Below are 26,127 nucleotides of genomic sequence, written 5' to 3' on the forward strand. Positions count from 1 at the left end.
ATTTATTCATCTCTTCTTCTCTTTGATATTGGTAAAGGGGAAGAAGTTTAGTTTGCTATTGGTAAAGTGAAAGAAAATGGATGGTAAAATATTGGTAAAATAAGATTTAGTAAAAAATAAAAAGTGGAATGGAGGAAAATGTGTTAAGAGTGCAATAGAAGGAAAAAGTGCCCTCAACTACTGCCAGCCGTGTCCCATATTAAGAGGGCAAATTTGTCCAATTTTTCCCCACAAGTCATGCCATACTTTTTCTCTAATTTACTCAATTTTTTTTATTTATGTGGGACGCACTTAAGGAGAACCTTAACAAACAAGCACCGGAACATTCTCCATAAACATATACCGTAGAAGTCTCTTGTGAGTTATGATAGCCTCTGATACTCCAAACTCCAGAGAGCCTTCTATGTCTCCCTTCACACTCATGATGCTAACTAAAAGGCGATCCATTCTCCTGCTCTTGGCTTTTCTGTTAGTGCAACCATGCATACTTCACTTGTCTCACTCTTCCAACAACTTTACAGATCAATCAGCTCTCATTGCCTTCAAATCTGAAATCAGTTTTCATCCAAATGATACTATCTTCTCTGCTGGTAACTGGTCCACAACAACAAACTTCTGTGAGTGGTTTGGGGTCTCTTGCAGCCGACGCAGACAAAGAGTCACAGCCTTGAACCTTTCCTATGTGGATCTTCACGGCACCATCTCCCCTCATATTGGCAACCTCTCCTTCCTGGTCTCACTTGATCTTCAAAACAACAGCTTCTCTGGTTTTCTGCCACATGAGATTGGTAACCTACACCGCTTGAGGGAACTTCGGTTGTCAAACAACCTATTGGAAGGTAGTATTCCTCCGACTCTACATAATTGCCAGAAGCTTGAAGTTTTATTTCTTTATGGAAACAACTTAAATGGTAGCATACCTGAAGATTTAGGCATGTTACCAAGGGTTCGCGAAATGAACCTTAGTCAAAACAAACTTATGGGTACAATTCCATCGTCCCTCGGCAATATGTCGTCATTAGAGTTCTTGACTTTGGAATACAATAGCCTCACCGGTGCATTTCCTCTTGTCATCTTTAACTTGTCTTCTCTAAAGAGTATTGGTATTGGAGGAAATAACCTCTCAGGAACCCTTCCAGTGGATCTTTGTAGCCATTGTCCTAATCTTCAAGGGCTGTATATTACCGACAACAGATTCAGCGGTAAGCTCCCCTCACAGTTTAATAACTGCAGAGAGCTTTTAGATTTATCTCTATCATACAATATGTTTGATGGAAGTATTTCAAAAGGTTTTGGGAGTTTAAAAAAGCTTGAAAGCCTCTATCTTGGAGGTAACAACTTAATTGGAAACATTCCTCCTATCATAAGCAATTTATCGATGTTACAAGGGTTTTATGCTGAAAGAAACAACATTAAAGGAGGCATGCCAAGTGATTTATGGCGTCTCCACAATCTGAAGAAACTGTATATTTTTTATAACGATCTCACTGGGACAATACCCCAAAATATTTTCAACATTACCTCTCTACAAACACTCAACTTGATGGGTAATTCCTTGTCTGGAAATCTTTCATTAGATACTAGGATCCCTTGCCCTAATCTTAGAAGGTTGCTTCTTGATGACAACAACATTAGCGGTCGTATCCCATCATATCTTTTAAATTGTTCCAACCTCGTCTTAGTAGATTTATCTGGAAATTTACTCTCTGGGCCTATACCTCGTCTTGGAAACTTGAAATATCTCAATTACTTGGGTCTAGGTGATAATCAACTAACAGAGGAGTCTGGGCATCAAGAGCATAGTTTTCTTACATCTTTAACCAGTTGCACATCTTTAGAGTTGCTAGATATTTCCACCAATCCCTTGAATATTACAATTCCGGAAACCATTGGAAATTTTTCGGCTTCGCTTAAAATCATTAGTGCAGGTCAAAGCCAAATAAAGGGTCAAATTCCAATGGGAATCGGTTCCTTGAAAAATTTGACCTTGCTTGATTTGAGCTATAACAATTTGTCTGGAAATTTACCGTCAACATTAGGGGGATTAGAGGAATTGCAAAGATTGCATCTTAGTGACAATAATATTGGAGGAAACATTCCAGAAGAGCTTTGTCAACTAAACAAGCTGGGAGAACTACTTCTCTCAAATAACAAAATTTCTGGATCCATCCCGAATTGCATTGGAAACCTCAATCTTTTGCAGAGATTAAACTTGAGTTATAACAAACTGACATCATCAATCCCATTGAATGTGTGGAATCTTGAAAATATGTTGTTCTTGGATTTATCATCAAATTCCCTCTACGGATCTTTGTCTCCAAACATGAAAAAACTCATTGCTATTGAGTACTTGAATTTATCTCATAACCAAATTACTGGAAATATTCCAAGTATCATTGGTGCTTTTGAAAGTCTAGGTAATCTTGATTTGTCAAAGAATTCATTTCAAGGAGACATTCCAGATTCTTTTGGGCAATTGAAAGGAATGGATTTGCTGGACCTCTCTAACAATAATCTCTCAGGTGCAATTCCTAAGTCTCTTGAGGCACTTCGGTTTCTCAAGTATTTGAATTTGTCGTTCAATAAGTTATCAGGAGAGATACCATCTGGTGGACCTTTTGCAAACTTCAAGGCTAAATCATTTTTAGGTAATGAAGCACTTTGTGGGAATTCAATTTTTGGAGTTCCACCTTGCACAAGTCCCAGTTCAAAAGGAGCAAGGATGAAACAACTTTTGCTCAAATATATTATTCCCAGCATTGCATCAATTATAATCTTTGCAATGCTTGTCATTATGCTAAGAAGACATCCACAACATAACATGCAAATTCCAAGTTCACTTTTCACATTACCTACAGTGGATTGGAGAATGATATCATATCAAGAACTTTGTCGTGGGACAAACAACTTTTGTGAAAGCAACTTGCTTGGAATTGGAGGGTTTGGTACTGTATACAAAGGGATACTGTCTGATGGGACTACTGTTGCTGTAAAAGTTCTAAACTTGCATTTGGAGGGTGCTTTTAAAAGTTTTGATGCCGAATGCAAGGTGTTAAGGGCATTACGACATAGGAATCTGGTTAAAGTCATTAGTGTATGCTCCAGTCCCAAGTTTAAAGCTTTGGTGTTGCAGTACATGTCAAATTATAGCCTTGAAAAGTGGATATACTCTCACAACTACTGCTTGAATCTTGTTCAAAGAGTAGGCATTATGGTTGATGTTGCATCTGCATTAGATTATCTCCATAATGGTCAATTAGAATCCGTGGTGCACTGTGATTTGAAGCCTAGCAATATTCTTTTGGATGAGGACATGGTTGCACATGTTGGAGACTTTGGCATTGCAAAGATTTTAGCTGAAAACAAGGACGCAACCCAAACCAGAACCATTGGTACAATTGGCTACATCGCACCAGGTAATTAGAAATCATCTCAATTCATTTAATTTCTTGGCTAATTTCATGAATAACATTAGTAGTGGCTAATTTTAGGAATAAGAATGTTGCATGGTAGTTCAAACCAGCTCGTAATCTAGTTGCATTAGATTAATAATTTGTTTTATCTAGTCAAATACAATTTAATCCAATAGTACTTCAATACTAGTCTCGTAAATGCATCCATGGTATTGATATGGCTTATTGCTTAGTCTATGTAAAATAGAAAAAAGCCTCACATTTTACCTAATAAATCTCAAAAACCTCCTACATCAACCAATGTAAAATTGTGCAAAATTCTACCTTTGCTACAGTGTAAATATACACAATTCTGTAGCTTTGCAAATGCATATTTTAATAATTCTTTACTTCCCATGAGGAAGAGAGAGATATGAATTAAACTAATAATAAAAAAATTAGTAAAGAAATAGTATTTTAATGAAAAGTAGTGTAAAATAGATAATTTAATGTTTGGTATTTTGAAAAGTAAGTATGTAATATAGAAAAAAAATAATAGGTTCATATACCAAAATAGAAAACTTTTGAACGAGCTAATGCAAATGTTCTACCTGTTTATAGCCATCAACAATATACAAAGGTATTACTCAAAAAAAGAAAAGAAAAAAAAAAAAAACAATATACAAAGGTAATGATCTCAGTAGATTAGTTTTCCTAAATTGACTATAAAAGTTTAGTTATGGTGATCAATCTCCAAGGCACATTTTGAAGTCTAACTTAAATGAAGACACAAATGAATATGTAGATATGAAGGAGTGTTCATATTTGGCTCGGGAGCTAAACATAATTCCAAAAGTATATAACCAATATTGAGGACACAAATTTCTTCATAAATTTTCAATAAAAGTTTTACATAGACCTGCCACTAATACCACTTTATTATTTACAAATCACAACCTACCACATTAATGATTGTGAAAAAGTACACTACATTATGCATTAAGCCAGACAATCATTCCTAATAACAAAGTTAAACCATAAGGACATAATAGCAAATGGACACATAAAGAATTGGTTAAGGCACAATTGAACCAAAAATAAATAAATAGAAAAATCTAGCATACACACACACACACACACACACATATATATATATATATATATATGAATGGATACAGTTAAAATATTTTTTATTTTATTTTATTTTATTTTAAATCCTTGTATGAATGGGGTGTGGGTGTGTGTACCCACTAAAAGTTTTTATTTGTAGAGTTTTTACTTTGTTTGGACAAACATGTGGATCATTAACTTAAAATTTTGTTGACATATATGAGTATGACAGAGTATGGTTCTGAAGGGAGAGTATCCACCAAATGTGACATTTATAGCTATGGGATAATATTGTTGGAGATGATCACAAGAAAGAAACCTACCGATGAAATGTTTGTTGGAGAACTAGGTATGAGGCAATGGATTGCTTCACTTCCTGACAGAATGGAAGTTGTGGATGATGGTTTGCTTAGTATAGAAGATGGAAGAAATGTAACTGTCATGCAAACTATCCTTTCATCTATCTTGGAATTAGGCTTGAGGTGTTCTGAAGAATTACCAGATGAAAGACCTGAAATCAAGGACGTGGTGGCCAAGGTTAACAAAATCAAATTGACACTACTTGGAAACAGAAATAGGGGTGTCTGATATTTACGCTATTGCTCAATTTTTTTTTTTCAAGGTGTAATTTTGTTACCCTAGTTTGGTATGTCATCTAATTTTATAAGCTTTACAAGTAGTATGTTACTCGGGACCAAAATTAGTCAAAATTATCTCAAGTTATTAGTATTTGTAGTTAATATGCCAAGTTTTTAAATTATTGAATAAAGATATTCGGTTTGACATTCTAAAATCTTTTTGAATATGAAAATCCATACTCCTAGTTTCAATAGGAAAAGAATGACAAATGAAAATTTTCATACTCCACGCCCACAATGCGTGTGGTTGTATGTGCTTGTAGCAGCTATAAGAAGGGCATTAGTACCAACTGTATGAAGGACCGACAAATACAATTACACAAATGTTTGCTGGCAATAAGTTGAGCACGTTTTTTTTATTTATTTTTTATTTTTTTTGCTTAATAACCTAAGCATGATTTGAAAGAAGGTTTAGCTTGAACTTGATCTTCTAGAATTTAGCAAAAAGAAGCCCTTTAGTGAAAATATGGGCTAACTCGTGGGGTACATAGCATCATAATGCCACCATAAAAATACCCTTTCCTTAACAAAAAGGAAATCAATCTTAACTTGCTTCATCCTAGCTCAAAACACAAAATTTTATAGACAAATATATGTCATACCAATATTATCACAATAAAAATGATTAAACTTGGAAAGAAACATGTACAACATGTAATATTAGACGAAACTAAATTGTATCTCAGATATCAAACTAAATGCTAAAGAATAATATTCTCTGCTTTCATGTTCGATTTCTCATGTGTTTGTTTTGTTGTTTGTTAGTATTCATCTTATATGACTTATTCTCATTGATTTATTTTTCTATGAAAATAAGTTTTGGAAAAAATAATAATATGTAGAAAAAAAATTGAGCCTTTAAAAAATTATACATTTTTTGTTTCTTTTTTCTTCTTTTTAAAAAGATTAAACCAATCTTTTTATTTATTTATTTATTTTTTTGAGATGGATTAAACCAATCATTAACATAGCAAACTATGACAAAAGATTTTTCCGCCTAGAAAGTAGAAAGGTGCAATATACCAATACAGAGCATTTATGTAACATAAACAACCATTCCTATTAGCATTTGAATAAACTTTGCATTGGGGCTTTGTAATATTGTGAAACTTGGTCAATAGTATCCTTTTCCAAGGACCAAAGCAGAATTTTAGCTTTGGGGTTCAAAGTGTGAATCAGAATTGTTTACCCAGTATTAAAATTCAAAATTAAATTACAATATGAAAAATAAATCTAATTTCCATTCAATATAAATAAAAGAAAATACACAAAATAATCGTTTACCAATACATTTCATATCATTTATCAACCACGCTCATTTTTCATTCAAGTTTAAAATCTTCTACAGTTGTTTTTTTCTTAAAAAAGAAAATTGCAGCGTAATTTACTATAATGCCCAAGCAAATACTTTTATTACATTGGGTTTGGAGTTGAATTAGCGGTTAATTGGAGTCAATGAGTAAATTTTAAACTTGTAGACTCCACTGAAATGAAGTTTCTGAATGAAATTTTAGAGAAAAGCCATGTCAGAAGCAACAAGCTAACCGAAATGAAGTTTTTGTTTCTTAGGCTTTGCAATCCATATCTGAAAATTTTGAATTAAGGATTCTGAACTATAAACTTAATCCCAACTCAAGCACATAAGCATATATGATTCATGTTTGACTGCAATCCTATACTTATGCCATGCTCATAAATAGTTTAATAGCAGGTGTGAAGGCTATATTGGGACATTCTACAATGAAAGCACATCAAGACTTTATTGTACATTGATTTTCCATTATAACGCACACCATTCAGATCTATTGGGATAATGGGATATTTTTCTTACAATAGTGAAGCTGTTTCTGCATAATACCAACTACCTCAAGTAAAACAAGCTATATAATAAGACCCACCTTTACAAAACCAAATAAACAGTGCCTAAAAATATATAGTAATTAAATACCACCCTAAAAATAAACGGGCAAAGTTGCAAAGAAGCCAGTTTGGCAAAACCTTTGGAGCGCCACACTAACATGAACTCACAGCCCCTAATCATCAGAACGCAAAGTCACGACAAGTTTGGAAAAACTGAATCTTTACGAAGCTTTTCAACAAGCACTTTTTGTGCCGTTAAAAAAAAATAATAATAAAAGAACAAAATTGGTACTGACATTATTCCTACATTCGAAGTCCTATCCTTAAATAATTAAACCAAAAGCCTAATTTGTGACCAAGTGATAACTCTTCTTAGAGTCTATTTGGGATCCACTTATTTTGCTAAAAAGTACGGTAGATAAAAGTAAAAGTAAGCTGAAATAGTACAATGTAACCCATAAATAGTATCAAAAGTGCAGTGGGGTCCATGAATAATAATAAAAATAAGTTAGTAAAATTTTTTTTTACCAAACAAACACTAAATATATATATTTTTTTAATCTGAATTTAATCCAAGGTGGAGAAAGATTTTGTAAGGCGTGACAAATCGGACATTGATAAAAATAAAATAAAATAAATCAACCCAACCAAACAATCCGGATCCTAATCAAACTATACACGTGATGTGGCTCTACATTAATTAATGATTGCTGAGAATTTTTTATCTCCTTATCAGTCTCTTTTATACATCTTCTCTCGCAGGTCAAGAGATAACACTAATCTTTTTAAAACGGCCTCAACTCGGCTCAATTTCTTTAAAAAGACACCTAGCCCGGCTTATTTCTCTAACAAGTAACAAACCCAAGGCCAGCCTCACTACAAATCTGAGTCCAATCATCTACACAGCTAAACCCATCAAAATTCTTAAAGCCCAACCCAATTACAATAACCTAAACCCAAGCCCAAATCCCAACTCTCAACTTTACATATTTACACTGACAACCCCCAAATCCTAACAACTACACGAACACACCCTTCTCACCCAGGAAGTTTACCTGATGACATTGAAGTTTGCATTGGGGGTATTGATTCCATTGCATCAGAAAATGCGTCAGCAGTAGAGATTAGCTTGTCAAGGGAAATAATAATTACAATTGGATGCTGGCTTGGTAACGAAGAACAAACAAAGACACTTCTATCTTCAAGAAGATTTTCCGATGGGACTTTTGGTGATCAGTTATTTGAGCAATTGGTTCGACATGGTATGTATATGCTGATTTATATTCTTTATTTTACTGTTGATAATTTTTTTCTATCAATATATATTTTTTCCTTGGGAGTTTGAATGGGAAGCCTTTAAAAGCTTCTGGCTTGTCATTTCCACAAAGCTAATGATACTGCATTACTTTTAATTATCAGCATCATCTCCACCACCACTACTACTTCCAGATTTCATATATTTTTCTTTCCAAACCTTTGATTCTTTTGTTTCAATGCAAACTATGCTTTGATCATTTTAGTTCTGTTTTTGAATCTTTTCCTGATATGTTAAACTCTTGACGTTTGCATTTTGCATGTGTTTTGATTTTCAAAAGATTATTTGTTGTTGGTAGTCGATACTTGTTTAGCACACCACAATTTAACTTGATCCACTTTCACACTGTATCTGTATGGTTCTTCTATCTTTTAAGCTTAATTCCTCTCCCCTTCCAACCCTTCTCCCCTTTCCGTCACCCGGTGTAGGGTATCCCCAGGTGAAATGCTAAAAACTAGACATGGAAAAATGGGTCAAAATTATCTGACCCGACTTGAATCGAACCTGATTTTTGACCCAAAGCAAAAATGGATTGACCCGTGACCCAACCAGTGTTTTTTGCGGGTCAACCCAGCCTGACTCGAACTCAATTTTTTTTACCTGAAGCAAAAACGGGTTGACCCGTGACCCAACCGGTTTTTTTGCAAGTCAACCCGACCCAAACCGAACCAGAACCATTTTTTTTAAAACTTTTTTTTTTTGGTAAAAAAAAAAGTAAAATTAAGACAATATTGGTTTAATTGTTTGTTGTAAGTTCTAAGGAAACAATTGATACATTTACATAATTGCATGTAAATTAATTGAAAAATAAATGGTTGAGTATTCTGTAATGAGTAAAGATTTTTAGATATCAAATAGCAAAATACATGCCAAGATAATTTGGTTACAGTAGAGTTAAAAACATAAATTTAAAATTGTAGACATATGTGAGAAACATTTACAAGTGTGAAAATAGAAAAAAAAAAGTCAGAAAATGATTACATTGACCATTAACTTAGAGAACCTAACATATATGAAATTTTAAATTGTATACATATGTGAGAATCATTTACAAGTGTGAAAATAGAAAAAAGGAGTTAGAAAATGATTACATTGACCATCAACTTAGAGAACCTAACATATATGAAATTGTATTCCTAACATAATTTATTCCTTTTATCTTCTTCTTCTTCTTTTACCTCTTTATTTTAACTTAAGAAAAGAGAGGGTTGCACTCACTATCCTCCAAAGTAATATTGTACAGAGATCTTTGTCTGTCTTGCTATTTTCTACTTACTATTTGAGTTTGTGTAGGTGGCATACCCTTGCCAATATTTTCTGAGTGATGACTAGCCAAAGAAAAGTTCTCTTTGGTTGATTTATTTATTCTCTCTTCATTTCCTGGTGCAACATTCCAAGGATGCAATGGATTGAGTGTCAAGTATCAGGTAAAATTAATAATGGCTTTGGGATACTAGTTGCAATTCAAATACGTCTTATGTTTCTTGGTAGAAATGATAAGCATACCTGGTCACTTATCCATATAGGCGATCTTTTCCACGTTCACTGCTTGCTCATCAAGCTGACCAGTGTTTTTTGTAATCTCTTCATGAGGTATGGTCATCTTCTTGAACCATTTCACAAACAATTCATGAGGAAAATTCAACTGATGCATGCATCTCGTGTTCTTGTTCGAGTTCGACTGACAAGGTTTTTAGGCCCGTTGTAATTATCAAAGAAGTGGTACATTGTATGTAAGTCAAACCTTTTGCAGTTGTAATTTTCAAATATAAGCTTTTACCTTGATCAAAAGATTGTGGCCCATAATCATATAGGTATAAACCCTCCAAAAACTCTTTCACCAGAAAAATGGAATGGTTGCTCGCTCTTGACTTGTGGGCCTTCTCCCAAAATTTTAAAAGAAAAAGTAAATAAATAAATAAAAAGGTCTTCTTAACATGAAACATTTATAACATCATCTGGGAATCTGTTAGGGGAATACTTGCCTACTAAAAAATTAAAAAAAAAAAAAAAGATCAAAAGCATATGAAAAAACATGGGCCCAATAAAATCACCTTACACTAGAGGGTTGGGCTTTGATTCTCTCTAAAAATCATGTAGTCTTTTTTTCCCCCTACTAAAAATCATGTTGTTAAAAATCCATCATAACATATTTAGCCCAAAAGCCCATTGATTCAATTCCCTTACTAGAATACATGATGTGGGCCAAAAAAGTGCAATAAATATCCTCACCAACCGGGCGCAAAAAGTCCAAGGAACCGGCTTCACGCAAATCCAAATGAAACGCTACCTAGGCCACCCATCTATTAATCAAGATTCAGTTTACACTGAATGATAGGCCATGAAAAAGAATGGCATAGCCTAGTCGAAGACAGGAAAATTATATAGCAAATAGACAAACCGAACGGTAGTTATACTGTTTAACTCCTTGTTTAGTCCAATCAAAAAAAAAAACTCCTTGTTTAGATAGAACCACGTGCGCAGCAAGACAATCTACAATAAAGAACAATACATTAGGCTAAGGTATAAGAAGATGGACACAAGGCGAACATGATTGTCTTCTTTATTTATAGGGAAAGGGATGGCTTAGCTTTAAATCTAAGTTTTTAACTTTCTTCTGAAGCTAAGGGTGGAGATAAGCCTATTAGATAAGCTGGAACGGGTTTGGTAATGATTCCCATTTGAAATTTGAAAGGAAGTTGAAGATGTTGAACTTATGTTACTTTTTGCACCTGTTTGGTGTTTTGGCTACAACTTTCTACTCAAAATTCCAATTGATTAGGAATTGGTGTTTTTTGAAAGGAAATTTAATTCTCTACAACTTTTCTAGAAATAAAGAAAACCAAATTTCAATTTTATCCAAGCCAAAAATGCGATTTAAGTTGCTGCTGAAAATAGTAACATTTTTTAGCGTTTTTTGTTATGTTTGAATTTTTACATGGATTGTATCTTTTTTCTATCCAACTTGTTTTTCAAAAGAGCAGATAAGATGCCATAAAGGAAAACCCCTTTTATTATTTTTTAAAAAATAATAAAATAAAATGAAATACAATCAAAATTCACACTTAATTAATTCTAAATTAATTCTTGTTGGAACCAATCAAAATTAAGTATTTAAAATAAGATGTGATCGGGGCCATTGTGTAGGTGAGCCACGATCATTGAAAATTGTTTGTATGGTAACTTTTGATTAGGTGGTCTGATTAAGGCCCATGACATACCATTGTGATCATTAGAGCATCAATTTTTGTTTTGTATCACATATTTGAAGATCTAACTGTTGAAATTATGATCATACCCTTGGTGCAAAATTACTATTTTGCCTTGAATATCGGTTAAATGTAAGTTGTAAAATGGAGTGTCTACAGAATGCCTCTCATTAACAGAGCTTGAAAAGCAAATGTCAATGTAAAAGAAAGACACCAAATTCCAATGTTTGATGAAAATTTGTGAAAGTACAGGATTTTCATTGCAATTTGTGGATTTCAGAAAAATTTTGAATCTGAAAAATTGCTTGAAAAAACTTTTGTGAAAGACTTGGTAAATTTTCTAAGAACTTGTTGGTTTATAAAATTTCTGAACCAGAATGTGTTGGCAATTTATTTATTTATTTATTTTTTAGATATTTGAAAATTTTGCCGGGTTTTCTTGTGAAGATCTTGGCAAATTTTCTAGAAACTTGTCTTTTTTTTCTTTTTTTTTTTTTTTTGAAAATTTTGAACTTGAAATTTGTTGAAAATCTTGTTGTATTTTCTTTAAAAAAACCTTGTGGTATTTTACGAAAGTTTTGATAACCATCTCAAAATCTAGAATTTGTGAAAACATGTTGAGAATTCTTGGAATGACCTTGTCGTGTGTTTTGGAAATGGATGAAAACCTTGTTGGGTTTTTGTGAAAGCTAAAAAAACCTTGTGATTGTTTTGAAAACATTGTGGAACATTATTTGTTTGAGAGATGTTTAAAAATCTTGTAGGATTTTCCTTGATTTCTGAAAAAGATGTCGAAATTTTTCTAAAAATCTTATTTGATTTTTCTAGAAAGTCATGAAACCTTTTTTGCAAAATTGTTGAAAAACCTTTTTTTTTGGGGGTTGAAAATCTTGTTTAAAAACCTTGTCGGGTTTTGAGAATTTTACTTAGAAACCTTGCCTAGCTTTTTGATAATTTTTTGAAAAACCTTGTCAATTTATATTTGGATTTGTTGCATGAATTTTGAAAACCTTGTTCAGTTTTATTGAAAAATTGTTGAACTTCCAGAGTTTTGTGAAAATGTAGAAGTCTTGTCGAATATCTTTTGAATTTGTATGAAAATTTTATTGCATTTTATGATTTTCTAAAAATGTTTTAATTCAAAAATCATGTTGAATATTCTAGAATTTTGTGAAAACATTGTTGAGAATTTTTTTTTTTTTTGAAAAATTGTTGAAAAATCTTGTTTGGGGTTTTGATATTATTTTTTTTAATAAAAAAACCTAGTTTTTTTTTTTTTTTTGGTTGAAACTTTGTTACATGAATTATGAAAACCATGATGGTTTTTGTTAAAAATTGTGAGAATTTTGAAAACGTTTTTACAAGGCCAGCTCAACAACTTTTGGGGCCTTAGGCAAAAATTTTAAATGGGGCCTTTTTATAATTAAGTATTAATCAAATAATATATTATTTTAAATGGGCCTTTCTACTAATAAATCTCTTCATTTTGTATCAATATTTTCCCATTGACTTGGATCATAGATATTATTAGTAAGTAGGTTAGTCATTTTTTCATTTTCTTCTAAATTATTTTGTTTTTCATTATCAATTATTGTTAGATTAGATGTTTGAACATTATTAGGACTATTTTTATTATTCTCTTTTTGTTGTATAATTTCATTATCTCCCAACTCTTTTTGATAAGTTTCTTGTTCATTTGTAATATTTTCACCCAAAATTTCTATTGTGTTTTTTTTATACTAGTAACAAATTTGTCCATATATCCTTTTTGAGATTCAATTTGTTTTTCAATTTTTCTCTTTTTTAGAAGTTTTTCATATCTGGATAAATATTTTTTAGTAGACATTTATAATGAGAAAATATTTATAGATAAATAAAACACAATTTATAATTAAAAATGATAATTTAACTAAAAATAAAATTTAAAGTATAGAACAATAGAACCTGATTATTGCAATTTTTCTAAAGTCGTGACCACTTTAAAGTTTAAACCTGCACAAAAAAAAATTAACTTAGTACATGATTTAAAAAATTAGTGTCACTATAATATAAATGAATTAATATGATACACATCAAATTATTAATTGGTATAATAATTTATAATAATAGATAAAGTATCAGATTAAAAAAAAAAAAAAAAGTGAGAAACCGTTTAAGTTATAAAACTGTGATCTGTGGGCTGTACTTGTACTCCTATAAAAAAAAAGTGAGAAACTCCAGCCTTTAATCCACTGCTCCTATCATCCTATGGCTAAGTTAAAAAAACAAAAAAAAAAAAAACAAAAAACGTGTCCTATCAATTCTCATGGTTGAAAAGGGTCCAAAGAGGGGCATAATTAGAGCATCTGTAGCAACTGTTGCAAAAATTATGTCATTTTACCACACCAAATGCCTATTTTATTATTTTACCACATCATTTTACAACATCCCATTTATCAGATGTTTTATCATTCAATTCTATACATTAAAATAATATTTACTACACATTAAAATAATATATTATCTCATTCCTATTATCATCAACAACAGCCACAACATCAATGGCACAACCACCGGCCACCAATATCCACTGCCACAACAAAACCTCTACTGCAAACCAACCACCACAATTACTCACCAATATCAGATCAACTCAAATTGCAATAAAAAAAAAAAAAAAAAAAAAAAAAAACCCACAACCAAAGAGAGGTAGAGTGAAAGGCGGACAGAGAGGAGAGGGAAGAGGGTGAGATCGACGGCGGCCTCGGGGTGAGATCACCTGCCAAACCCAAACCTATCACTGGCTAAAACCCATCTCCATCGAGCCTAACGTCGTAGCGACGTTCTTGAAGGCGATGGTCAGTGATGGTCTCCGTGGTGGTTGGCGATGGTCGGCGATGGTCTCCATAGAGCGTGGGTCTACGGTGGTTTATGGTTTTGGTTTGTGGTTGTGGTCTCAAGTAATGGATCTGTGGGCTGAGTTTGATTTGCAGTGGGGGTGGTTGTGGGTTCCGATGGAGTGGTGGGTTTACTACAAGTTTTTTGGATTTAAGTTCTATTGAAGGATTTGGGTTTTGTTGCTGTGGATTTGGCTAAGTTTTGTGGTCAATGGTGGTTGTGGGTTAAGATATGGTGGTGCCATGGTGGGTTTGTTGGGTTTTTTTTGGATTTGGGTTTTGTTGCTGAGGTGGTGGTTGTGGTTGGTTGAGGTGGTGGTTATGGAGGATGACGATGATTGGCTGCCGCTGCCGCCTTCTTCTTGCTCACATTCGATTGTGGGAAGAGGAAGAACACGGGTTGGGAACTTAGGAGAGAGAGAGAGATTCTGAGAAGGGAGAGAGAAAATCAAATAAAGAAATGAGTGGAGAGAGAAAAGTCGAATAAAATAGTATTTTTCAGTTTACCATTTGTGTCTGTACCGTTGCAAATTTGCAACGGTACGGACACAAATGGTAAAAATTTGGCACATATAGAACATCTGATGGGAGGTGTTTTTTGTGTTTGGTGTGGCAAATGTGTCAAATATTTGGCATTTGCCACATTTGCCACATCTGCTGTGGGTGCTCTTAGAAAAGCCATCATAGCAAAGCTGCAAAAAACGTGTCCCATCCCATCAAGTTAACAATTGTGCAGTGAGTGTGAAACCAACTAAAAATATATATAATTTAAGTTAAATAAATAGAAGACCAGAAGTCTTCATTTTCGGAAAGACAAAGAGAAAGAGGGGAAGAACTGAAGAAGAATACCTCTGGCTCCAGTGACTGGTAGACTAGTACGCTGGAATCAACGAAGAAAAATTTCAACTTTCAAGCTAGACTGACTGACTGAGTTGATAGAAAAAGATCAAGAATCAAGATGAAGATGAAGAAAAGAAAGGTAAGACCGTAATAATATAGATGGAGAGGTAGAGGGACAGAGAGATGAGAGGTTTTTCTTTTGTTTTTGAAATTTATATTCTCTATTTTAGCATATTTCAAGACAATTACAATGTATTATTAATGAATTTGTCTGCTATTAATTTTGATTTTAACATATTTCAAGAATGAATTAATAAATTTGTCTCCTAAAATTTAATTTTGTTAGCTGAAGTTTGACTTTTTTTTTTTTTTTTTACTTTTTAATCTTTTACATTTTAGGATACAATGAGGCCTTTTTAATGCATTTTATTGACCAATAAAAGGGCTTAATTTTTTTTAATTAAAATATATAGATAAATATATTTTTTATATATATATATATATTTTTTTTTTTTTTTTTTGCAAGTGGGGCCTTCTTTTATTCGGGGCCTTAGGCGATTGCATCAATTCCATCACCTATTGAGCCGGCCTTGCCATTTTAGTTTTCCTTGAGAACAGTTATGAATGTTATGAAAATCTAGTTGGATTTTTTGAAAACCTTTATGTGATTTTCAGAAAGTTATCAAGCCTTAGAGTCTAAGATAATGGACAATACTCTATTAGAGTCCAAGGATTGGAAATGAGAGAGACTTCTAGTCGATCAATGTGAGACTTCTTAGTCAATCGAGGTGATGTAGAATGTGAGGGACTTACAGTCAACTTCAATGAATGCAAGAGACTCCTTAGTCTAGCCTTGTATGATGTAGGAGACTTCTTAGTTGATTTAGTGATCTAGACTTGAAGTTTCTATTGAATGTTGAAATGAATGAGAAATCCTTGCTTAATTACTACAGAGATGAAAAATTTCCCTTCTCAAGCTTGTTAGAAACTAGTTAATTTGGACCAATGCCCCTGGTATAAACATGCTTGCATAGGAAAATAGATGAAAAGCTTGCATATGAAAACTAATGGGCCAATACTCATAATTTAGGCATGCTTAAAGTAGATAAAAGAGCAAATGGGCCATGCCCCTTGTTTAATGCTATTTGCAAACAACTTTGGTCATTTTTTTGATTTGATGCCTATTGTTTACCGAGCTTTTTAACAGGTTTCCTATGCACCTTTCTTCAAGAAGACCAGGTTAGACATAGTTCAAGTCTGTAGGGAAGACATCTAGTCCACCTAAAAGATGATCATGACTTCTAGCCAAACCGCATGGTATTTTCAAAATGGACATGTCCATGATTTTTTTTTTTTTTTTTTGAAAGAAATTGATTTTCTTTTTGTTTCTTTTTGGGAAAGAAACAAAGAGGAGTGCCCCAAATTTGGGAATCACATTTGTTGGAAACAAACAAAAGGGAGTGCCCTCAGTTAGAGAATTCTTTCATGTCATTTGACAATTTAAGAAACTGTGTCATAGAGATTACTTGCCAGTGGGGCTTGATAACCCCAAGCATTTTCCTTTTTAATCCAACGGAAAATATTGTAATGTAGGCTAGATTCAGGTTATGAAAGAAGTATATAAAAAGGCTCAAAATCCCGTGTATGATATTCCCTCAAGTGTGCATTATACAAAAGTTAGGCATTAGAAGAATTTTCTTGTTTCTCCATTTCTTGACATTGTGCCGAAATTCTCATCATTCTTGTCATCTGCTCACTGGTCATCATGGATCATTTGTATCAATGTTGATGGAGGATATAGGATTTATTTTAGTATTTTTGAACTGATACCTCTCATCTGTCCTTGGTTAGAAGACTTCTCTTGGACGCTTTGGGTCCACTCTTGCTTAAACAAGACCCTTGAGAAGCACAATTTAATAATCACATCTGGAATTGGAAGTAGCATATTTTGTTCCTCCACAACTTTTGGTGTAACAAGTCAGTTTGCATTTGGTGCAAGTAGCACCCCTGCCTTTAGTGTTACAACCATGCTTTCATTTAGTGCTACAAGCACACCTGCAATAGGTGCCATGCCCACCCCTACCTTTGAGGTTAGCATCCCTGCCTCAATCTCATTTGTATCATTTGACAATAAAAGGATAGTAGGATATTGGATTTATTTAGGCTTAGTGTAGATGCCAATTAAATATTAGAATAGTAGCCTATAGGTGTGCAGGTGTGTTTTGACATTTAGATTCATAGTAGGGTGCAGTGGAACAATATAAGTTTAGTACGTTTTTTATGTAATAAATTGGAGAAAAAAAATTAAAAAGTTAAGGAGGTCTTATTGTTACTGTACGGCCCTGTGATATCCGGACACATTCGGGTTTCGGGCTTCAACTTGACAACATGGCCCGTATTGCCCCTAGGCCCAAGCCACAAGTCACCTTTAAGCCCATTGTACAAAATGATCTTCATCAATTCGTACCACGCTACACCTCTAGGATCCCATTCGGTGATCTGCTTCCCTAACAAGAAAGTGATTGCTCAGTTGTATTGTCTCTCGGTTGCTCGGCAGTGCTGGGATTACCACTGCCGAGCATACCTCCTGAAGTGGGAACCATTTCCAAAGCCACTCCCACCTAAACACCCACCTACGATCAACGATATTGGACCTCCTATTGCACTAACTCTGAAAGCAATCATAATCCCTTCACTAATGCTTGGCTATATATATGAGAAGCTAAAGAAAGAGTGGGGGTTGTTGAAAGGTTCTGAGGGGAGCTTAGAACTGAGAGCGATAGAGTCACAAGAGTGTAGGGAAAAGAACACAAAGTTTTGAGAGTTGTTGTTGGGCCTCTAAGCAAGAATCACCCAGAGTAGGAAATCCAAAGCCCACATCACAAATAGATTGTGAGCCCAAGGTAGAGTCAGCCCATTAGTCTCATTTTGGGTGCACACAGTTACAATATCAAATTTTATGTAATAAATTAATGAAACATGAAGTTAAAGGTATCTATTTATTACAATACTAAAGTCTATGACAAGGGGCGTGTGTGGTTCGGTTAAGTTGATTTTTTTTTTCCAAATTTGTAACTGAATCGATAAGTATTAGTTTCCTCATAACCAGAATCGATACACACCACCAAGGGTCAATTTTTCAACCTACAGTGGTCCAGTTTATGAGGTCGGTTTAATTGGTTTGAAGATTTAATTTTTTTTTTTTTAAATGATTTGTTCTTTCAAGCCCAATATCCATACCTCAACCTGATCAAAACTTTAAGCAAATAAAAACTTCTATTTATTTAACAAGCTCTCCAATTACATGGACAAGCTTAAACTCTAATTATTTAGCTAGCAACTTGTTAAATGTCCAATTGTCCATCTATCAAGTATTCATGAAAGAAAAAGTCCAATTATCCATACAACAACCATACATCATACATAAAAAAATCATGTTCATACATGGTGAATGAAATAAGTTCCGCATATTTTATAAACTTGTTCATACATAAACGTATAAAACCCGTTGAAGTATTTATACACAAAACAATTCAAATCTATTCGTACTTAATAAATTTCATCATTTCATTCACCATGTAAAAAAAAAGTTTTGGAATTGCCTTAGCAAGAATTAAACTCCAAAACATCATGTAGCATATAATATCATTAAGTAACCATTCCATTTGTTGTTGTTCACAAATGCCAAAATAAAGATATATAAACTAAATTAGCATTTAAAATATAATAACTTAGCTCAATGAAATCAAAATAAATGGGTAGAGAATCTAAACTCTGAACTCCATACATAATGTAAAAGCTACTCAAATAGCATATATATCAAAGTAAATAAAAACGCAATATTTATGCCCACAATAGTCTAAGCTAACTCTTTCTCTTTCTTTAGGTTTCTCAAAAAAAAAAACTCTCTTTAGCTAAATGTATCAACAACAACAAAAAAAAAAAAAACAAAAAAAAAAAAATTATTTGTGTCCACAATATCCTACTCTCTCTACATTCACTCTTTTTTGTCATGATGGACAAATGATGATCACTAAATATCATTAACAATTTGGAAGTGAAAATCAATAACAAAAATCAACTTTTTTTATTTATTTATGGGAAACAAAGTCAACTTTTATTTTACTTCAAACACAAGTGATTTTTAAAAAATATATTTATACTAATAAATTTAGTTTTTTTTTAGTGGGCTAAAAAATACTATAGTTTATATCAATTTAAAAATTTTAATAATAATGGCCCAATTAAATGAGCATAGGCCCATATAGTTGAGCAGTGATCCAAGGATTAACTAGAATATACTTGAAACAATGGGAATTTTTTCGAGTTCAGAATAATGGCTGTGCCCGTCTCTGTATGTGATGGAGGGTTGGACTAAAATGTTCTTCTTTCACATGATAGCTTATTTCACCAACTAGCTAGTTCAATATGCAAACCCAACAAGTATGTGCAAACAGATTCTTATCAGTCAAGCATGTCGGCCCACATCACCCTAGTGATGTTGCATCTGTGTTTTTTAAGTTAAAGCAAAGGAAAAATGGTTTTGCTGCTTCTATCATTTTCTGTGATTTGATTGGAGCAGCCAGAAGTGCACCAGTTAGCAAGAACTTGTTGCGTCCTTTTAACATTACGTAAAGAAGAATTTGTGGCGTCTATATTTGTTAGGGGAATTCCACTATAAGCATAAACTTCCCTGTAGCTGAGTGTTTTGGCAATTGGAAGTGTGGTTGGTGGGGCATGCCTTCATTGGCCATGTACTTATGAATCAGATTGAATGGATAAACGAAGTGGATGCACCAAGTAGGACATTTACTAGAAATATAATTGGAGACTGCTCCCTGGAAACCTAAAGATTTGAAGCATGGTGGTAGTTGAGCTTATCTATAATGGAAATCTAGCACTGGGAGATATCATTGTCGCTAATGATGATAACAGGACATCTATAATTCTTATATCAGATATTAGCTACTTTGTCTGTTCTACTTGATACCTTCCTTGATTTTCACTTGAGTGCCTCGGCCAACCCCCAAAAGTAGTGGGGCAGAAGATAAATTTAAAGTAAAAAAAAAAAAATCTGTATGACCAAATAAAGGAGAATTTCTCTTGGGTCTAAAGTTCGGCTAATACAAACTGCTTATTAAATGTTGGGATTTTGTTTTGGGAGACTAGTAACTGGCTGATAGTTTCCTTCCGTCTTTAATTTCTTTCTTCATGGCATAGGTAGCTTGTGTGTGTGACATAACATCGTGAGCAGGGGCTCTTCAACACATGAACCGTGTACCGATTCTGGTCATTAGAATTTAGTACTTCTTGGTCGGCAATGAAGCATTTGCAACAACATTCAATGTCTTAATTTTATTCCTCTTTTTTCTTGATTTTATTGCGGTCATTGGTTGGTCAAGACTGTCCAGTCACCATCTATTTCTGATGCTTAGTAATCTAAGTTGCTGCACTTGCTTGGTACCCCTTTGTGCTCAACTTGGACTTTTCCTATTAGGATGGTTACGTTTGTCATTGATCCATGCCTCTTGGAGTGAAGTCCATGGATGTCATGCACCAAAGGACCACCTCTGCCGTCCTGCTAAGAACAAGTCAAACAAGAGATGAACAAGAAGTTCCTAAAACCTTTGCATCCTTCTCTTTACTTATTCATCAACTAGGTTAGATAATTTTACTTGGAAATTCCACAATTCAAATGAGGTTGGGTATTTTTATGTTGCATCATAGGCCTGCTTGTATCAATTCAGCCAATGACAATTATTCTAGAATGGCAACACTTTCTTATGAATGAGCAGTAAGCCAGTAACACAAACTTTAGTATTATTAGATTCTTATTCGACTTTACTATGTGATTTATTATTGAAGAAACATACGGACATAGAATTATTTTTATATAATGAAATCAAAGTGAATAATACTACGTAAAAGGCTAATTTGAGAATTTTTAGCTCCTCCCTTTTGCCACTAGAGTTCCAATATTCTTCCAAATTTCGAGATCTTAAAATAAATTTCAAACTTTGTTTAGTTGGAATGATAAAAAAATGGGAAGATGGAAAACATTGGGATGATTGAAAAGATAATTTCCATCATGTGTTTGGCACAAAAGATGAAAAAGTGAAAAGAATATTGAAAGGGAATATATTAGGGTAAATTACATATTTGGCCCCTACTCTTTACACTCTATGTCAATTTGGTATTTAACGTTTCAAATGTGCCAGTTTAGTCTCTAAACTTTTGTTATTGTGTCAAAATAGTCCCTATTGTTAGATAATGGATGGAAAATACTGACGTGGCTAACGGTGATATTAAAATATTATTATTTTTGTCAACTAAGCTGCCACATCAACAGCAACGGGTCCTTAATTTATATAAATAAATAAATAAAAAGAAATTAGAGGTTTGAATAATAGCATTTGTCTAATTGGTATCACTTGTGAACCTTGCGCCATGAATATCAATGGTTGTAAGTTGTAACAGCCTTGCTTGTTTGACGAAGATTGGGGTCCTGCTCCATGAATCTGGACATTCGGCTTAGACAATCAAGTAGTTGCTGCATATGTTTGCGATAAAGGATTTGGAGGTGGATATGACTTACAAATTACAATCAGGGTAACTGTTTAGAGCTGCAGATGAAGAGGAAAAACTAGCCAGAAGATCACACAATGGGTGTGCTGATAGACTTTTCTCTCCCAATACCAACTAAAGATTGGATCTTTTCTTTTCTTTTCTTTTTTAAGAAAAATTTGTATCTTTTTATTTCCATTGTAGATTTGGGTTAGAACCTTCATATGACTTAGATCCATATTCTATTCTTGTGATTTTGTTTTGTTTTTTTTTTTTTTTTTTTGGCTTCATTGCCGTTAGTGCTCACTATGGTTTTATTATTAAGAATAAGACATTGTTTTATTAAGTGAGCGTTTGGTTTCAGCTGAAACCAACGTTCACGTTTTCAATTCCACGTTTTTTTTTTTTTTTTTTTTTTTTTTTTTTTTTTCAGCGCATGAACAGTAAATTTACTGTGCAGAGGCAAAAATTACTGTTTATGCACTATAGCAGTATTGTTCACGTACTGTAGCAGCACTGTTCATGCATTAAAAATATTAAAAATGGGTCCCACGGTACTTTTCACACATTTAAAAATTATTTTGCTACAGTGTTTTCAGTTTTCAGTTTCAGCAACAATAAGCTCAATCCAAACGGACCCTAAGAATAGGGAGTAGAGGAAGGAAAGGGCTTGGAGAGGATGAAGGTGCGTGGGCCAAAGAGATTGGGAGGGAGAGGTTTCATATTTGGGGGAGAAAAGCCAGTCCTTTTTTTTTTTTGTTTTTAAATAAATAAATAAGGACACGTGTCTGCTGATGTGGTTGTCTTTAATCTGATGTGGCAGTATAGTCGGCAACTAATGTGGTATGAAAAATAATTTTTTATTGTTCCGTTTGACACATCAGCTTTTTCCATCCAAAAGATAACGGTAGGGACTAAATTAACACGGTACTGAAAAGATTAGGGACTAAATTGACCAAATTAAAAGGTTAGGGACCAAATTGAAATATGATATAAAGGATAAGGATCAACTTTGTAATTTACCCGAATATATTATAATTTGTTTAAATTACTATTTTGTACATATTATATGATAATTGTATTACTTTCGAAATACTCATAAAATATTCTATTAAAAATTAATTTTAGTTACTAAAATTATATATAAATAAATTAATATTGTAGGGGGCTTAACAGGAAATCAAGCCCAAGTCAAATAGGAATGGGCTGCAATGTAAGCCCGATGCAATTTATTTGTAGAGGTGGATTATTCAAGCCAACCCTTTGAGCCTTAATAGCCTCAATTGGTGATTTAAAGAAAATGAATTTTCTAAGTCAATAGTTTAAGAAGAGATTGATAGAGAGAAAAAGCAAGGGGTATAATTCAAGCTTTTTCCTCAAGCTGACTGAGGAATAATTGTTCTTATGATTACAAGTCCTTTGGTTACACAATTCTTAATTTCTCTCTCCTTTTCTCTCTTTGTTTTTTGATCCCCCATTTAGGAGGATCTTTCTTACTATATATAGTTGCTGGGATTGCATCTTTGCCTTCCAATTAGAGGGTCGTTGATCTTTCCTTGGATACTTATCCCATCGTTGCTTTGCTGGTGGTGGTAGAGTGGGATGCAAGGTGTGGGGATGCTATTCAGGGGTCATTTTGCCATTAATGTGGTTAGCTGAGTTGGTGCAGTGCATTAAATGTGGAGGTGATGGGTGCTTTATCTGGAAGTTTCCTCGCGTTGCTTGCATGTCTTTACTTCCTTCCTCGATCTTCAGTCCTATGGCCTTGGTAGTTCATCGACAGTCTCTCGAGGAGTGTATGCCCCTCAGGCTCCTTGGGCAGGTCGATTTCCTCAGTTTCACTATCTGGATTATTCTTATTGTGCTGGGCCTGAGATAATAAGTAGTTGGGCCCAACTGCTCCTTGGGCCGAATCTATTTGGTAATATTCCTTCTTTAAACCTCCCCCTCCCACAAATATTATTTCAACTTTTTTTTTTAAAGTACCAAATTAATACTTCCCATAAACATTACCTATAACATATACCAAAGGCAAACTAGGTTGATGGCTTGTGGTCGACGATTATGCAGAATCTAGCTGCGAGATTAGCGTTTATAGAGGTGGCGGCCAAGGGAATATATGAATGATCTGATGACAACTTGATTTGACCAAATCATCATGAACATTGGCCCTTTGCAGAGTCGTCGGATTGTAAGCGTGGATGATGATGCGAATGGATGAAGAGCTCGATCCACCTCGGTAGTGACTCAAATGGGTACAAAGGGGAAAAGTTGTAATTGCATCTCTAGACCAAGTTTTCTCCACTTTCCTCCCAATTTGGAGAAATTGAGATTTGTGGGCCTAGGTGAAACCCACTCTATTTTCTTTCCCCTCTGTTTTCTCTCCTTAACCAAATGGTGAAAAAAACCCATTTCCCTTATCCCCTTATTATTATTTTTTTTCCATCCTCTCATTTTCACCCCAATCAAACGTAATGTCAATAATTCAGTGTATGTGGCTGTTAGCTTATAACAATTGATGTATGACACAAAAATTAACCTTGATTCAAACCTACTCAAATGGCTCCTAGGTTGGTAATTATAAAATGCTCTAGGAATACGATAATATTGTGCTCCCTTCTTTTACATAATAGTTGGTCTCTTTAATTAAATTTATGATAGGACCCATTATTCATGAGAGAGAAAGAAGCACTATATTATTGTACTCTGGAAGTATTATATAATTTTATAATACTTCAGTGAAAAATCTTAGTTCTATTATTTTATGTTTTTAATTTTCATGATATGATAGTCATGTTCAAGTTTATTTTTTGAAGCAAAATGGAACCATTCCTCATTGTTCTTGCCCTCTTACCTCCGAACATAATGATTGTATATAACGCAAACACTGTCATATCTTAGATGTTCTCTAGGACTCTCATATGTTCCCTTTACTACTTGTTACACTATTTATCATGTTCCCTTACCCGCCATTCACAACAAAACACAATGCAAACTTCTCTATGGCATCGTCCATGACTACTCACTTTCTATCTTTGGCTGTGCTTATTTTGTCACACTTCCTTCAGATGAACATTTCCAACTTGAGTCTCATTTCTTAATTATGTTGCTTACTTGGTTATGAACCCAAAAAGACTATCGTTACTGCAACCTCATATTCAAATATCTTTGCATCTCCCATCATGTGGAATTTTGGAATCCAACCTGTCTATTGTCTATGGAGTTTCAACCAATCTTCCTCTAATCTTCTATATTCATTAATCCTTCTATCACCCTCTATTGCAAGTCCTTAGAAGAACCTAGTAGGGATGCCAGCTCAAGGAATACTCCTTTTTAGGTCATTCTCAATGTATTTGATGTGTTTAATTTTGATCTTGCTGATTTACACAATTCTGAGCCTTCCTAAGCTCTTGATATTCGTCGCTCTAGTTGAGTAAGATCTTCTTCTTATCACCATAATGATTATTATTGTTTCTTTACTCTCTTCATGGGCATTGTACCTTCCGTGATACTACATTACTACTATTGACCCATTTTTGGCAGAAAGTTATGTTTGATAAGCTTAATGCCTTCCAAGGCATCTATACTTTGAACATGGTTAATTTACCTTATTTGTAAGTCTACAATTGGGTGTAAGTGAATCTACAAGATCAAGACACAGTTCGATGGATCAAAATTCTTAACTTTGTACAAATCCAAATCATAGATGAATTATATAATAGTACAACACAAAATGAAACAATATGAAATTGAAACCAATATAAAACTATAACAACTATCTAAGACAAACAAATTATAAAATAACTGATATTTCATTGAGAACATATAGATAAAAATTGCACCTTGAATCATTTCCTAAATTAAACATCTCCTATACATTTTGAAAATCAAAACCAAAATCACAATAAGAACAAGATTTATCATACAATAAGATCCAAGTACCTACAACTACAATACTGTGCAATCTATAATTTGAAATGCACATGGTAAGTTTCTCTTTCAATTTGAAGCGAAGTATTCAAAAACCCAAATATAACCTCCACACTTTCTGAGCAACCAAACAAAGACAAAAGCTGACATAATCAAAACTTGCAAAAGGTGAATGAAACAAAGATTGAGCAAAATTTTCATTGAGGTTACATAGAGCAAGATACAATCCTTGTTTTCAAAATCATTTTTTTTGAGAAACAAACAAATCGTAAGGAGAGATATAGTAGTTACCTAATGGATGAGAGAGAAGAGGTCGGACTAGACTAGCAAAAGGCAATTGAGCAATCCATCTTTTTCTTCTTCTTCTTCTTCCACTTCCTTACACCAATCCTC

General features: G+C 33.7%; 1 protein-coding gene across 7 annotated transcripts in view; it reads left to right on the top strand.

Annotated features, from left to right (window-relative positions):
- Window positions 1-295: 295 nt before the first annotated feature.
- LOC126726304 (probable LRR receptor-like serine/threonine-protein kinase At3g47570) overlaps window positions 296-26,127 on the top strand; it is a 43,377-nt gene continuing 17,545 nt past the window's right edge. For 3 of the 7 annotated variants that reach the window (XR_007655785.1, XM_050431536.1, XM_050431533.1), the window contains exon 1: window positions 302-3,416. Coding sequence is in view for 6 of the 7 variants with exons in the window: in XM_050431536.1 (XP_050287493.1) it covers window positions 365-3,416 (3,052 nt within the window). In the remaining variant the exon portion in view is untranslated. Of the gene's footprint in view, window positions 3,417-4,734; window positions 4,852-26,127 lie in introns of all 7 variants that reach the window. The other 4 variants (XM_050431537.1, XM_050431539.1, XM_050431538.1 and 1 more) reach the window with 4 other exon arrangements.

Source organism: Quercus robur, chromosome 5, assembly GCF_932294415.1.
Source record: "Quercus robur chromosome 5, dhQueRobu3.1, whole genome shotgun sequence".
Lineage (NCBI taxonomy): Eukaryota > Viridiplantae > Streptophyta > Magnoliopsida > Fagales > Fagaceae > Quercus > Quercus robur.